This window comes from Dama dama, chromosome 10, assembly GCF_033118175.1.
Source record: "Dama dama isolate Ldn47 chromosome 10, ASM3311817v1, whole genome shotgun sequence".
In the NCBI taxonomy this organism is placed as follows: domain Eukaryota; kingdom Metazoa; phylum Chordata; class Mammalia; order Artiodactyla; family Cervidae; genus Dama; species Dama dama.
This window is the reverse complement of record NC_083690.1, coordinates 18,231,610-18,248,675: the sequence shown is the minus strand read 5'-3', so window position 1 is coordinate 18,248,675 and position 17,066 is coordinate 18,231,610. Positions and strand designations below refer to the sequence as shown.

At 44.9% G+C, this 17,066-nt stretch overlaps 1 protein-coding gene across 2 annotated transcripts in view; it reads right to left on the bottom strand.

The window, feature by feature from the left end:
• The window catches only part of TMC5 (transmembrane channel like 5), a 73,400-nt gene that overhangs the window by 37,017 nt on the left and 19,317 nt on the right, over positions 1-17,066 (bottom strand). For both annotated transcript variants that reach the window (XM_061152933.1, XM_061152934.1), the window contains 5 exons: positions 16,190-17,003; positions 12,605-12,765; positions 8,701-8,790; positions 3,467-3,566; positions 715-802 (listed from right to left, as the gene is read on the bottom strand). In XM_061152933.1, coding sequence (XP_061008916.1) covers positions 715-802; positions 3,467-3,566; positions 8,701-8,790; positions 12,605-12,765; positions 16,190-16,947 — 1,197 coding nt within the window. In that variant the 5' untranslated portion in view covers positions 16,948-17,003. The remainder of the gene's footprint in view (positions 1-714; positions 803-3,466; positions 3,567-8,700; positions 8,791-12,604; positions 12,766-16,189; positions 17,004-17,066) is intronic.

Sequence of the window (17,066 nt, the reverse complement as noted above, 5' to 3'; positions counted from 1 at the left end):
ACCGAACAGGCCTGACAATAGCAACAGGCCACCGCTTCTGAGGCCCCTGGACATCAAGCCAGTCCACCCTAAAGGAAATCAACCCTGGATACTCATTGGAAGGACAGATGCTGAGGTGGAAGCTCCAGTACTTTGACCACTGGAGGCAAAGAGCTGACTCATTGGAAAAGACCCTGATGCTGGGAAAGACTGAGGCAGGAGGAGAAGGGGGAGACAGGATGAGATGGTTGGATGGCATCACCATCGCCGCCACTCCCCTGGACACACCCCTACTCTCAGCCCATATTAGGAACCAGCCTGCCCCTGCCTTGGGGAGCAAGCAAGCGAACCTGCTACTTGTTTTTGCAAGGGCCCTAGTAAAGACTTGCCAGAATTTCTTATCTGGCCTCTTATCAATTTCTATTGATTGAGGAAGGCCAAGGACCTGGGTCGGTATCACTATTATTTATTATCTTCCTAGGTTTGCTGTTGAAGGTGACACTCACAGTAGCCAGGCTGCCCAAATAACTGAATAACTCTGCAGTTCCTTAGACCTTCCTATGCCCACATGTTTTCCCCACACCTGAACTGACCCAATTTCTACGTTCTTTCAAGGAAACAGCCCTGAATTTTGGCTTTTCCTTCCTGTGAGTCCCCTGTCATCCCCACTCTCCCCACTCTCTGGCTTCACCCTCCTCTGTGCCCATTTACTGACCTCAGTAAAGACCGACTTACCAGTGAGATGGAGTTCAGACACTGGGCACAGCAATTGAGCTCCAGGAGACGACGGGACTGCTTACTTTTCTCTTTGTCGACCATTTTCCTGTGGGAAAGGGCAGAAGAAAGTGAGACACCAATGCGGTGATGCATCCATCCCCTTGACCTTTCTTGAGTGCCTGCCACGTGCCAGGCACAGTCCCAGGTGGTGACACAGACGGATCTCCCCAGCTGCTGGAGCAGACACCTTAGTTGGAAGAGAAGGAAAATAAATAAGAAATGTAATCATAATGTAGGTAAACAATATAAGATAATAGAAGGTGAGTGGTACTATGGGAAAGAGGAGGGGAAAACAGCAGAGTAAGGAGGGGGGAAACACTGGGATGAAGACCCTGTTACGATTTGAATAGCGCCTTATTTGCACAAAGTCTGGAAGGAGAAGAGGGGGTTAGTCTGTGGATAAGGGACTGTCAGAACACAGGAAACAGCCAACTCGAAGCCCCAGGGAGGCCAGGATGGGCAGGAATGAGCAGCGGAAGGGTGGAGAGCGGGAGTGATAACTGTGGGTAAGTGGCTGGGGTCTTAGAAGACAGTGGATCTCAACCAGGAAGATTTTTGACCTCAAGGGATATTTGGGTACGTCTGGAGATTTTTTGGTTGTCAGACTGGGGGTTGGGAGTGCCGCTGACATCTAGAGGCCAGGGATGCTGCTGTATATACCCTACAGTGAACAGGACAGCCCCCCAAACATAGAATAATCCCGACTCAAATGTCAGATTGAAAATCCTGCTGTGAAGTCTTTTGGGTCATCACAAGGCCCTCACTGTGTGACAGACAGAGCCAAGCAGAGTTTGAAACGGAAGAGTGTTTCCAAAAAGATTCAGCTGCAGTTGTTCTCTTTACTTTTCCATGAACTCATTACATCTCCTTTGCTCTGGGCTCTTTCCTTTGGCCCAGCCAAAGGCCCACCCCCACAACACCATCTTCCAAAGCTCAGTTCCCAGACGTCCCCTACTTTGCCCAAGTGGACTCTTAACTCTAGTCCTGTTATCTTCTAGTCCTCCCCCCTCTCCCTCCTCCTTCTAGCTTGATTTGGCCTGATATTCTATCATTTATAAGTTACTTGTTGACCAATCTACTCTCCCTGCCAGACTCTGAACCTCAGAACAATTACATCATTTATTTACACACATACAATTATTTATTAGCAATTGCATCGACTCCACTACCATCCTTGTGCTTAGCCGCTCAGTCATGTCCAACTCTTTGTGACCCCCTGGACTGTATCCTGCCAGGCTCCTCTATCCATGAAATTTCCCAGGCAAGAATACTGGAGTGGGCTGCCATTTCCTTCTCCAAGGGATCTTCCCGATCCAGGGAGTGAAACTTTCATCTCTTGGGTCTCCTGCACTGTCAGGCGAATTCTTTACTACTGTGCCACCTGGGAAGCCCTGTCCACTCCTACAAATTGCAAAAAGAAAAATGCTGAAGAATGAAAATGCAAGAAGGGCTGAAGGCTTAAACAGCCCTCACTCTTGTTTTTGAACTGCTGGGCTTAGAAAGCTTCTGAGGTTTTGTTTGTTTGGGTTTTGTGTCCCCGTTCTCTGCCCCGACCCCTGCACCTGCCTAATACAGCTATGGCGTGTAGGATCTTAGTTCCCCTACCAGGCATTGAGCCCAGGTCACAGCAGGGACAGTGCCAAGCCCTAACCACTGCATCACCAGGGAACTCTCCCCTTACACACACCTTTCTTCTAAGAGGAGTTTAAAATTTACAGAGAAGTTACAAAAACAATACAGGAAATCCCCATCTCCCACTCACCATTTCCTCTGCTAACATCTTAAATTTCTAGGGTAGGTTGGTTGCAACTAAGGAACCAGGTAGGTTGGTTGCAACTAAGGAACCAACGTCGGTGTGTAACTTTTACCTAAACTCCAGACTATCCTGACTTGACCAGTTTTTCCATAGATGCTCATTTTCTATTCCAGGACCCGTCCAGGACCCCACATCGCATTAGTAGTCATGTCTCTTTAGAACCTTCCAGTCTGTGACCATGTCTCAAACTTTCCTTCTTTTTGATGATCTTGACAGTTTTGAAGAATACTGCTCAGGTATTATGAAAACCGTCCCTTGATTACGCTTTCCCTGCTTTTTTTTTCTCTGGTTAGACTAGTGTTGTGGGTTTTAGAAGAGAGTACACGGGGATGGGGGGCTTCCCAGGTGGCTCAGCTGGTAAAGAACATGCATGCCAATTCAGGAGGTGCAAGAGACACAGGTTCAGTCCCTGGGTTGGAAAGATCCTCTGGAGAAGGAAATGCAACCCACTCCAGTATTCTTGCCTGGAGAATTTCATGGACAGAGGAGCCTCATGGGCTGCAGTCCATGGGGTTGCAAAGAGTCAGATACGACTAAGCATGCATGCACACACACACACAGAGGACTCTTTGATCACACGACTTATCTCTAGGGATGTTAGTCTTGAGCACCTGGCCCAGGTAGGATTAGCTAAACTTCACTCCAGGAAGCGATGTCCCCCTCTTTCCATCCTCCACTCTCTGGAAGCAGGTCACTAAGCAGAGCCCACAGTCCAGGTGACCAACACACATTACGTGGAATTCTTCGGTAGGAAGATTGCCTCTTCCCTTGCGTTTATTTCTTTTTCTTTTTCTTTTTTTTTGCATTTATTTCTTATCTTTCTGACATGAGACAAAGGTAGAAGACTAAGGTTTCCATGAAATCTGTGCGAGGAAAAAAACTTTTGGTCCATACCTAAGGTTCCTTTTTTCTTCCATGGTCCTTGGCTGATTCCTAATGGCTTTAATTCTGTCTCTAAATGTCATGGGTATCAGAGACTCGATTAACTTTTGTCCTACAGGGAAAAAAAAATGGAGATTAATTTTTTTTTTATTTTAACAGAATAATAGCAATTGAAAATATGGTGCTAAAGATCTAGAGCATGTTTTTATGAGTGCACAGGAAAGAATATGCAGATTCGGTGAGTCGAAAAGTCACAAATAAAAACAAGAAGATGGTGCATACACATGTGACATCTCAAAGCCAAAGCACATGACAGTTTGTATGCAATTCCAATTCCGTGTTTTCCTTTTTCCTATGACACGGCACATTCAGCAAAGCCAGAATATGTGGTCAACCTGGTTCTTTTCTCTCTGTAATTTCCTGCACGACTTTCTCTCACCCCCCTGAGCTTCAGGCCCAAGCATCTTCTTTACTTTTCTTGACTGTTGTCTTCTGCTCTTCCACCCCTAGAATGATGTCCCCTCTCCTCTCCCGAGAACTCAGATTCACACTTTAGGTCCACATGGCAGATGCTGCGATCACCTACCCCACAATCATCTCTCCTTTTTAATAGGATCCCAATTCAGTTTAGGCATCTATCCGCCTCCCTCCCACGGTCTTGGGCTTCTGCGGGGTGGGGTTCACCTCCAGGTTCTCATCGCCAGGGCCCAGCAGGCCCTGTGAGTCTGAGTCTATCTCGATGGCCCCAGCCCCCAGCAGGTGACCTGTTCAGCTCCAGGTATGTGATAACATTGGCAGTTCTGAGAGGTGGTCTGCTGAAGGGTTGCATGAAAAAGGTTTCTTCCTTCTCAGAAAAGTAAGACTCAAAAAACAAGGAAAAGGCAGTGCCTTCTCCCTCTGGGTGGGTTGTGTCTGCATGGCACTTGGCCCCATCCATAATAGGGGTGGGGAGCGGCGGGGGCCACCGGGCCCATGGCAGGAGTGGCTGGCTCCTGGCCCTGTTGTTGAGCTACATGGGAACCCTCCTCTCAGTGACATAGCTGAGGCGGAGGGAGAATTCCCAGAAGAGGGCCTCCAAATCACTTGGCTGAAGATGAGGAATTGGAGCATCTCCTAAGAGAGACGTGGGGACAGACAGAGGAATAAAGGTGAAGAAGGAAAAAAAGCCCATAAATACGGGGAGACAGCAATGTGACAAGAGATGCCCCATCTTTCAACAAAGGAGCTAAACTCATAAAGTGTTTTGGTGTGAATAGATTCCCCCCCCCCCCCCCCCCCTTTTAGAAGTCACCGAGAATGGCTGGGCTTCAAGCCTGGAGTATTATGGGGAGAAAGAGAAACAACATCTGGGAAACAGTGTTTGATGTCAGGAGCTGTGAGGCAAGGGAGGGTCTCAGTTAAGACCTGGCTTCACAGAGGACTTGACAAATAGAGGCATCGCGTGATACATGAACCTAGGGATTGGGTCCAAAGCAGTTCGGGATGGTGGTTAAGGCATCAGGCTTGGGAATCAGGCAGACCTGCATTTGATCCCAGATCTGCTATGTCATTTAATTTCCTTGAGCCTCAGTCCCTCAGCAAATGGAAATGACAGGCGTGCCTGTATTACGCGTGCGGAGAGTGGCAGGCAAATAAAACTAAATTCGATGGATAACACAAAGGCAGAACACCGGGCACGTGAAATGAGCTTGATCAAGGTAAAACTCCTTCTTAGGCGTCAGGTCCTCTCAAAGTGACCCCTTCCGAGTCCCAGGCAGCCTCAGGTCATCTACCAAGCCTTCACTCTATTCAGTGTTTTAAAACCACAACGCTATGGGCAACTCAGAAGGGGTTGCTCCCATCCTAACTCCTCTGCCCCAGGGTCTCACCTTGGATGTTCTCGTGTGAAGAATGAAGGGTGCCTAAACCTGTGTTTTCTGAGTTATGAAGGGTCTGAGAAAACGATTCCTTCGAAGGTGTTGCAAACCGTAATAACTGCTTGCCCTTTTGGTCATTCCGATTGCTGAAAATCTGAGAGTCTGTCACATCGCTGTTAGAAATGGAGGAGACCAGGATGGAGTTTGAGTTCACCGGTGTCTTTTCTGGAATAATCTGACTTGAAGATGGTCGGCTTTGGACCCCCAATGGGACATGCTCAACCTCGACAATGATTTCATTCACTTGACCACCAGAAAGCATCTCTCGTCCCCCCAAGCCTTAAGTCCCACCAAGGTGAGCTTCCCAAGACCTCATATAGCAGTCACACTGGCATTGTTGGGAACCACCCAGAAAAGTGATGACAGTCACAGAGAGCTGCCCCATCCACAGTTATTAATGCCAGGATGAGATGGACAAAACCAGTCCCCCACAAATCACAGTACAGCTCCCCACATCTACACCAGAGGGGGATCCCCAAGAAGAGGAGTGTTTTCCTGTGGAGATTCTGTCCCAGTAGCTAGGTAAAAGGCCAGAAACAGAATTCTTCATTAAAGCAATAGGATTCTAAAAACAGAAGGCAGAGATTCTTCTAAATGACTCATAATCAAAGGGCAAGGTCTTCTTTTTAATTGGTACCTCTGGTCCAAGACTTACATTTTATTTCTAGTTTTATGTGCCTATATACATCCAGATGGGTTTACAGGGAAACAGTTGCTATCTCCTGACTGCCTGGGTGGCCCCACTGCTGTCTGTCTGCTTCCCACACCCATTCTCTCTTTCTCTCACATCAACAGATGCCTCATTTCCTGTGCAGCCACTGCACTCAGCTAGAACTCTCCCAGCTTCCTTCGTGGCAAAGAGTGGCTCCTTTTGCAGCCTAGGATGGGCCTGTGACCCCATTCTAGCCAACAAGATTGTGGCTTCCGTTAACGCTCTTTAATGGGTGAAAGTTTGCCTGATTTAACCCTTGGCATTTCACCATTTCACCTTCTTCCTGACCAGATACAGCCATTTGGAAAACAAGAGGGTAATATGTTCACCAGCTGAGGGTGGTGGGAAAAGATGCTTCAGAAGGAGCCTCGGGCGTTGAGAGTATCAGGGGCAGAGGTGCCATAAAAACTCTGGACTCGTTCTTGGCATACTTCTTGTCACAAAAGGAAAATAAATCCCTTTATTGCTAAACCACTGTCTTATGTCAGTGCTGGGCACCTGGACACAGTCCCTACCCAGCAGACCTGATCTGGAAATCACCTTGGCCATGCTGTTTATTTAATAGTTGGAGAATTTGAGGTGCAGAGGAATGAACTAAACTCCCTCCTAATCATACTCTCATTAAATGGCAGGACTGGACTAATAATAGAGCTCTTTCCTTCTCCCCACACCAATGATAATTACTATTATTGGGAATCTGCCTGCTGATGCAGGGGACATGGGTTCAATCCCTAGTCCAGGAAGATTCCACGTGCCATGGAGCAACTAAGCCTGTGCACCAAAACTGGAAAGCTGTGGCCGCAACTAGAGAAAGCCTGCACACAGCAACAAAGACCCAGCACAGTCAAAAAAAAAGTTCCTTGTAAAAAACAATACATGATAACTATCAGTAACAATACCTTCAGGCTAACTACTTTAAATAGAATATATTGTTTGGTTTTCACAATCACCCTAGGAAGTAAGTACTGTAATAAACCCCATTTTATAACTAAGAAAACTGAGGCCCAAAAAGGTAATTTGTTTAAGGCCACAAAACCAGCAAGTAGAAGATCTCAGGACCAAACGGAAGTCTGTCTGATCTCAAAGCAAGGAGCCTTAATTACTTCACCCTGGTCCTTTCCTGTTGGCAGATGCTAATGTATCATTCACTACTTCCTTCATTCATAAATGAATATTTATGAGTACCTACTAGTGCCAGGCACTTCCTAGCTGCTAGCATGATCCACAAAAGTGACTCTCTATCAGAAGACTGTCCATCAGTTAATTGTAAATGATTTGAGAATCAGAACTAGTAAAGCAAAATGGTAGAGAAAGCCAGGTTCACGTCTGGGTCCTCTATTTCTTTACTTCTCTCTGCCTTCTGGGGACTCCTCTCCCACCTAGAGGCCCTAATCTTCATAATGGCCACAGAGCATCTTAAGAGGTTTGAAGGCATTTCTTTTCCCCAGTAGTTAAAGCCATTCCCTGCTCTCGTGGAAGACAGACAGAGAGCATGATTGTTTATATCCCCATGGTGTTCTCTCCCAAGTGGCAACACCTATTTCTTGAAAGATACAGCCCTCCTTAAGAAGCCTCTTAAAGAGTGAAGCTACAGGGTCAGGTGTCAAAAGGTGAGAGATAGTTTCAAGTCATGGGGCCCCACAATATGTGTTGTTACACACAGGATGTCTTCGACTTATTCCTTGGTATTCACAGGTTTGCCTCTAGCTTCCAGCATTCCCTGACCTCTCTCCTCTGATGCTTTTTTATTTTCTCGGCCTCTGCCTCTGATCAGACCTTCCTCACAGCACACAGTGATCGTTATAGAGCTTCCTAACTGATTTCAAAGCCTTCTTCAAACTGATTGCCCCTATCCTCCACTATTACAATAATTCTATGATTATTCAGAAAAATTTCGATCAAGGCACTGCCACCTCACCAACACATGTATTAACCATGGGACGGACATGTGACCCAGGCCTTCTTTCCTATGTAAAAATGACTGGTTCATGTGTAGGCATGTGTCCCAAATGGGGCTGGAGAGAGGTTCCACAGTAATGGCCGACAGGCCTAGAAAGAGAGGAAGATTTCCCCTGAGATTGCTGGCTGTGTGTGTGTCTGATGTCAAGCTCCCTGGCCAGCAGAGAAGGCCTGACTAGTTGAGATGAATGAGGTGAAGCTTAAAGAGAAGCTGTCTGCGAAATAGATGGAGAAAAAGAGAGTCCAGGTGGCCCTGAGCTCCTGGCTTCAGACCCAGAGGCCCTGGTTCCTGTAACTCATCCAACAAATACCTCTGAGCACCTATTATGCGCCATGCCAGGCTCTGTACTGAAGTGCTGGAAGGCAATTCTACCTTCTGTTCTTTGTTTACCCACATCCTTCCCGCAGCAACAAGCCTTGGGCCTGGGTGAGCTGGGTTTCTGTCACTTGCAACCAGAAGAGTCCTAGCAAAGACACCTTGATATCCAAAGGAGAAAAAAACTCTGCATGTTTAGAATAAAACCTATTGTGATAAATTAAGGAAGTGCCGCATCAGTTACTACACCAGAGGCCAAGAGTCAGTGGCAATGTCTGCATTGCCTTGAACAGGCTCCTTCTGCAGGACGGATGCTTTTGGTCACTGTACACTGAAGCCTTACCTTGGGGTGAACTGAGCCAATCATGTCCAGACAAGGGTGGGTCTCCATAAGATGGGCCGAGACCGTCATCACCCACATAAGCAGGATTCACTGGAATGAAGAGACAAGACGATTAATCCCACACTGGTTATTACTAAGCACATGATAATCAGCAGGACCTTGTTAGCGGGCCATAACTCAGAGTGTGAGAAATACTTGTCTGGAGGGGAAGGGATGAATAGATGGAGCTCAGAGGGGTTTGTGTGCTAAGTTGCTTTAGTTATGTCCCACTCTTTGTGACCCTATGGACTGTAGCCCACTAGGCTCCTCTGTCCATGGGATTCTCCAGGCAATGATACTGGAGTGGGTTGCCATTTCCTTCTCCAAGGAATCTTCCTGACCCAGTTATCAAATCCACGTCTTTTATGTCTTCAGCATTAGTAGACAGGTTCTTTACCTCTAGCGCCACCTGGGAAGCTTCAGAGGGGTTTAAGACAGTGAAAAGACTCTGTAGGATACCCTTATGATGGATGCAAGGGTTGAAACCCATAGAATGTACCACCCAAGGTGAAACTTAATGTAAGCTAAGGATTTTGGGTGATAATGATATGTCAATGTAAGTTCAGTTGTAACAAATGTCCCACTGTGGTGGGGGACCCTGATAATGAGCGAGGCCATGCGCGTGTTCCCTGGAGTAGGAAATGGCAACCCATTCCAGTGTTCTTGCCTGGAGGGTTCCATGGACAGAGGGGCCTGGCGGGCTATGGTCCAAGGAGTCTCAGGGAGTCAGACACAACTGAGTGACTGAGCACACAGGCGTGCACGTGTGGGGCAGAGGGTACCTGAGAAATCTGTCACTTTTCCTCGATGTTACTGTGAACCTAAAACTTCTGTTAAAAAAAAATGTCTTACTTCTAAAAATTAAACAAATTTTGTTGAGATGATTACAAAGCTTCCTTCTAGTTGTAGCCTTTTATGATGACACATGAATAAATTAGAAACTTGGCATGATTTTCTCAGGGACAGAGTCCACTTTCGACATCTACGTGACAGTGTCACATTTCAATATATTTTTATTCAACTCATGATAAACAATGAAGTCTAAACTCCACAACAGAAAAAATTGGAGCACATTTTGATGGAGATGTATGAAATTATACTGTGGGAGGTTCTGGAACTTGTTGCCAATGATCACTTCCCAGCTTTGCTGCCTTATTAACTGTGTGCTCTCTGGCATATGTTCCTTAATAGTCTGAGTTTCAATATCTTAGTCTGTAAATCAAGGATAATAATAGGCCTTCACATAGGATTGTTGGGGAAATTGAAGCAGTTAATTTTTGTTGGGGAAACTGAATCAGTTAATACGTGTAACTGATGTAACTACGTTTAAAAGTGCTTGAAAAAAAATCCCAGAACACCACAAATTCTTAATATATACTATTGTGGTAAATCAGTTGTTTTTCAGCAAATATTATACTTCCTCCACTTTGGACACCTCCATTGAGGTTGGACTTGGTCATGTGACTTGCCTTTACCAGTGGAACATAGTAGAAATGACAGTTTGCTAGTTCCAAACCAAGGACTCAGAGACATTGTATGTTTCTGCTCGCAGACATTATATGTTTGTGTGCTTACAGCTTATGCCATGGGATGAAAATGGCCCAGGTTAGTTCACTGGGTCAAGAAGGACACTATACCTAAACAGAATCTGTGAACTCAAACCAGACACAACCAAACCCAATCTGGTTTAGTCAAGCTCCAAGCAAACCCACAGATGTGTGGATGAGAAATAAATGATGCTTATTGTGCAACACTGGGTTTTAGAGTTGCTTGTTACGCAGCATTCCTGTGGCAACAGCTAACCGATACATCCCTTACAGCTGTTGCTTTTAATTCAGTTAGCATTGCTCAAGTACCTACTGTGTGCCAAGCATTAGGAAAATTACATGGAGCCTTGGAGGATACATGGATGAAACGGGTTCTCCTTAAGGAGTGCATAGTCTAACAAGATGGTATAGCACAGGATAAGAGAATGCTGGGGCTACAACCTTGGTCCTAAAACGAGCCCAGAGAAGGAAGCCACACTTTTTGTGGCCGCTTTTTAAAATAGCTTTTTAATTCCAGTGTTCTGTGGAGCTTGGTGGTCAGCAATCCATATTTCCCCTGCTTCTACCCAACAGTAATGTGGAGTCAGGGAGACTGGCTGATACGGGCTCTTTTGATTTAGTAGCTAGGTGACCTTTAGCATGTTTCTCTCTGAACCTCAGTTTTCCCTTCTGTAAACAGGGAGAACAATAGTGTCTGCTGCAGAGGAAAGAAGACTGTAAAAGTAAAGTGCTTAGCAGAGTCTCCAGAGCGTGGGAAACACTCCAAACCAGTTATTAGCTCTGCTTGCATCAGAGTGGGGCAGTGTTTCTCAACCCTTTTTTTTTTTCCATTACCGACCACCTACGAAGTCTTTTAAGATAGTTCTTCCTCACTGCCCTCCCTCGCGAGCTTATTTACTTATTTATTTTTGGCTGCACTGGGTCTTCCTTGCTGTGTGCAGGCTTCCTATGGTTGTGGCAAGTGGGGGCTACTCCAGTTGCAATACACAGGCTTCTCATTGCAGTGGCTTCTTTTGCGGCAGAGCATGGGCTGTGGGTGCACGTGTTTCAGCACTGTGGCACCTGGGCTTAGGTGCCCAGTGGAACGTGGGATCTTCACAGACCAGGGATTGAACCCATGTCTCTTATACTGGGAGGTGAATTCTTAAACACTGGACCAACAGGGCAGTACCCCCATGACATTTTAATACCATAGTTATATTGTATAACTACATTTTTGTGTATCTTCTTTATACATAAAAAGAGGAAGGTTTTTTCTGGGCCTTTCAATAAATTTTCACCCCTTGAGATACATATGCCCCGCTGAGAATGCCTGGCGTAAAGGTTTGGAATAGCCCAACTGAATGTTTTCTCTGCAAACGTATAACAGCCCGCATTTTTTCTTAGTGTGTGGCAATGATTCCCATCTCCTCCTCCCTGTCTTCTTCAATCTCTTCCCTACCAGTCAGGGCTGAGCGATCTTTCATCTGCACCAACCAGCACTTGGACCCCACGCTCTGTTCAAGGCTGAACACTCCCTTCTCCAGCTCTGAATTCCTATAACATCGACTTGTGCCATGAGCTGGCTTTCTCTATCAGAAAAGTCCCCTTTTTTTCTCTCTCTCAGAAGATGAGAACTGGTAGAATCTTCTTTACCTCCCAGAGCTAAACCTTTACACTCAGCAGATTCTGAGAATGATATGATCTTTCACATATTATCCATCTGTTTGCTCATTTTCTTTAGTCTTCATGTGCTCTTGTCACCTCCTCACCTAGGCTTTAAATATCATGAGGACAGAGCTGCTGTCCTAACTCCCTGTGTCCCCAGTTAGAGCTGCTTCTAACTCCCTGTGTCCCCAGCAGGTTCCAAAAATACAAATGCTGACCATCTGAACACCTTTAAGAGGTGCTTAACTAAAGCTGGCCACTGGCAGCCATGCAAACTGAATCTAGTCTACCAGTTGTTTTGTTTGCTCAGCACAGGGATTTTATTTATTTATTTAAAGAATTATTTGGGAACATGTAAAAAACTAGATTTCTGGCTTCTCTAGGAAAATCTGAGGATCTGGCCACACCAGGACCATCTTTTTCACATAACCACCATGGGCGTGAACCTGATCATCAGCCTCCACACACAGACACCACTCCTGCCCAATGTGCTCAGATAAATGATGACGCTGTTTCTCTTCTCTACACCCTCAGGGTTCAACCTTTGTAAAGTGGGTGTTTGAAGGAGCGGGAGTAAACCACTTCTCTCACTGATCTCTAATGACTGGTCCCAAGCCCATTGAATTTTATTTTCCTCCCAGGAAATGATCCTCTTCTTAACAAATGCTTACCATAGCCATTGCCAGGAGCACCTGGATACAGATTTGCCATCCCCACAGATTTCATTTCAATGCTTTCAGGATAATCAACATCCTCTCTTCCAAGGATGCCCAAAGAGCTGACACCCTCATGGTGAAACAAGGGCTGGACTGAAGATGTTCTGCTGAGCATTCTGCAATCCCAAAATGATGAATCAGTATTCATCTGGTAGCAGAGTAAGGACAATCATCCATCTATCCATCCACCCACCCATCCATTCATTCATTCCACTGAATGCCAACCAGGCATGGGCAAGGGGAATAGAACACAAAGACAAAGACATGGATTGTTGACCCTCAAGGACTCTCCACACAGTCTGGTTGAGCTCCTTAAACACAACCACAAGCAATTATAATACAAGTAGTAACTGGGGAATATAAGAAGACAGGTCCAATGAGTTCACAGGAAAGAGAAAATTTGGGCTGGGAGTTTGAAGGGAAATCTACATGGAAAAGAGACATCTGACCTGGGATTGGAAGGATAAATCCATACATAAAGAGTTAGGAGGAGGGCATCCGAAGATGAAGAACAGCACAAGTAAACCTGTGGGACCAGAAAGTGCTGAATATATAAAAGGAATGCTATGAAAGTCAATTAAGCTGGAGCAATGATTCTCAATTTTATGCATATATCAATTCCCAGGCTTCACCTCAAACAACTAAATAGAAGCTCTGAAAGTTGGGCCCACGTATTTGTATGATTTTTAAGGCCCCCCAGGTAATTAGGTAATTATAAGCATCAGCCGAGGTTAAGAACCACTGACCTAGAGTGTTGGGTTGAGGTAGGAAGAAGATGGGCTTCCCAGGTGGCTCAGTGGTAAAGAACTCGCCTACCATTGCAGGAGATGTGGGTTCGATCCCTGGGTTGGGGAGATTTCCTGGACACGAAATGGCAACCCACTCCAGTGTTCTTGCCTAGGAATTCCCATGGACAGAGAAGCCTGGCAGGCTAGAGTCCACAGGGTCCCAAAAGAGTCAGACATGACTTAGCAACTGAACAACAACAACAACAGGGAGGGGATCACAGAAGAGGGAGGAGGTCAGTCAGGCTGGGCTTCAGCTGGCATCTTACATTAGCCCAGCACATCCTCATTCTTAAGGTATCATAAATGAAGTGGTGGAGTCTTTCTCCCAAAGGTTATGGAGAACCATGGAAGATAATAAACAAGGGAGTGACAAGGTCAAAGGTATATTTTCAATGATGAATCAGGCAGTGGGGGATAAGACCAAGGAGGACATTTTGACCTGGTCCTTTTAATCCTCCGATTTAGGTTCTGAAGACATTTGATCCCATTACACACCCAAATCCCATATTTTTGTTTCTTGTTGTTCAGTCAACAAGTCGTGTCCAACCGTTTGCAACCCTATGGACTGCAGCATGCCAGGCTTTCCTATCTTTTATTATCTCCCAGAGTTTGCTCAAATTCATGTCCATTGAGACAGTGATGCCATCCAATCATCTCATCCTCTGTCACCTCTTCCCCTCCTGTCCTCAGTCTATCCCAGCATAAGGGTCTTTTCCAATGAGTCGGCTCTTCACATCAGGTGGTCAAAGTATTGGAGCTTCAGCTTCAGCATCAGTTCTTCCAATGAATATTTAGGATTGATTTTCTTTAGGATTGACTGGTTAGATCTCCCTGCAGTCCAAGGGACTCTCACGAGTCTTCTCCAACACCACAGTTCAAAAGCATCAATTCTTTGGCACTCATCCTTCTTCATGGTCCAACTCTCACATCCATACATGACTACTGGGAAAACCATAGCTTTGACTAGATGGACCTTTGTCAGCAAAGTAATGTCTTTGCTTTTTAATATTCTCTCTAGGTTTGTCATAGCTTTCCTTCCAAGGAGCAAGTGTCTTTTAATTTCGTAGCTGCAGCCACCATCTGCAGTGATTTTGGAGTCCAAGAAAATAAAATCTGTCACTATTTTCACTTTTTCCCCTTCTATTTGCCAGGAAGTGATGGGACCAGATGCCATGACCTTAGTGTTTTGAATGTTGACTATCTTTTTAAAGTATTTATTGAATTTGTTACAACATTGCATCTGTTTTTTCCTTATGTTTTGGTTTTTGGGCCTCTTCATCAAGAGGCTCATTAGTTCCTCTTTGCTTTCTGCCATAAGGGTGGTGTCATCTGCTTATCTGAGGTTATTGATATTTCTCCTGGCAATCTTGATTCCAGCTTGTGCTTCATCCAGCCCAGCATTTCATATGATGTACTCTGCATATAAGTTAAATAAGCAGGGTGACAATATACAGCCTTGATGTACTCCTTTCCTGATTTGGAACTGGTCCCTTGTTCCTTGCCCGGTTCTAACTGTTGCTTCTTGACCTGCATACAGGTTTCTCAGGAGAAGGTGGTCTTGTATTCCCATCTGTTGAAGAATTTTCCACAGTGTGCTGTCATCCACACAGTCAAAGGCTTTAGCATAGTCAATGAAGCAGAAGTAGATGTTTTTCTGGAATTCCCTTGCTTATTCTATGATTCAATGGATGTTGGCAATTTGATCTCTGGTTCCTCTGTCTTTTCTAAATCCAGCTTGTACATTTGGGAGCTCTCCATTCACATACTATTGAAGCCTACCCAGAAGGATTTATGCTGAATTCATAGATATTACTACTAGAAATAGTACATACAAAATAAAACTCACATTGGTTAGAATTTCACATAGTAAATTTGTTATAGGTTAAAAATAGCCTGAAAAATAAATAAATAATCACATGCTGTTGGCAACATGAACGTTGAGAAACTCAATACAGGAAAAATTAGATTTGGTAAAACTGTCACCCAAGGTTAACACTGTCAGTGACCCAAACTGTACCTAATAGAATTTGTCAATGACTAAAACTGATGGAAGATTAAAATCTTTTTGACAAAATTTAGATCTACAGAATCTGAATCAGGAAAAATTAGACTTAAAAAAACCTCCTTAGAGGAATCCTAACAATGACAAAAACTATAATCAATAAAACTTGATGAAAACAACAACAATGAGAGGAGATCAATGAGTCAAATCTGCTCTAAACATGAAAAGTGGTCAATTCTGGCGATAATTTCAGCAAAATAAAGATGAAAGTGGAAAAAGTCAGAAGTGGCTCAATCCCCTTGTATAAAAATAATTGAGTTAAATGGACTCCATGGTGTTAGATTTTCAAAAGATTTTCTTGATTAAAGTGCATTCCTGTTGATATAGTTCTGGTTAAAAGGTTTGGGTTCATAATTACCACCTTAACCTTAATCTCATTGGCAAAGTAGCAGGGTCAAAACAGTGTGATCTAAATGTCTTGCAGGGACTAGGCAGGAAGAGATAAGAGACTGGGAAAGATGTTACACAAGCAAGAAGTGATGAAAGATTATGATCAGTTAAGAGCATGAAGCTTCAGGCTAAGAATCCAAGGCCCAGGTGAGGTATACAGGTAAGCATGAAAGTTTCACCATAAATCCAGGTCATGGAAATCATCATATGTGTCCTTATCCCAATTAAGTTAAACACTAGTTGACTTCATGATCTAACCTTCATCTCCCATCCCCACTGGAGGGAGATTCCAGCACTTACTGCCTGGCCATTTCTGGGTCCTCTGAAGAGCCATAATCATGACCATTCTCAGCACCTGGGTAATCAGGCTCTCCCCAAAAGTTTGTAGAGTTCCGATAGTCCTCAGCACCCGGATAGTCTGGTTCTCCAAAAAAGTGTGGATGGTTAGATTGACTCTCAGCACCTGGATAATCAGGTTCTCCCAGGGAGTCTATGTATGCCTTGACTCTGGGGCTAGCATGTTCTGGATTCCTTCTGGAGCCTGGATGGTTTGATGTGGCTCTGGGGCCAGAAGAGTTCAAGTTTTCCTGAGCTCCAGGGTAGTCTGGTTCTCCCAAGGACTCAAGATAATCTGGATTTATTCTGGAGCCTGTGTAGTTTCCTCTGCCTTTGGAACCAGGAAAATCAGGATTTCGTTGAGACTGAGAGTAGTCTGGCTCTCCAGATGAGCCTGGCTGGTATGGATTCCTCTGAGATCCAATATACTCTGGTTCTGCCAAAGGTTTGGGATAGTCTGTCCCTGCAGAGTATGGATGGCTCCTGGTGCCAGGGTAGTCTGGATTACTCCGAGATCCAGGATAATCTGGTTCTGCTAGAGACTCAAGATAGTCTGAACTTGTTCTGGACTCTGCTGGGTATGGGTTGCTCCTGGTCCTGAGGTCATCTGAGTTGTTCAGAGAACCTGGAGTTTTCAAATACCCCTGAGTATGGTTTCGAGACTCAGAATAGTCAGGGTAATCTGGGTCTTCCTCATAAGCGCTATTCCTGTAGGCTGACATGTTTACTCTGGAGCATTAAAATGCATCTGCAGTTATTCAGCAATCTCTTTCTTTATCTGAAAAACAAAAGGAAGAAAACGTCAGATATTTTCCCCTTTCTTCCCTGCAATAATTGATGG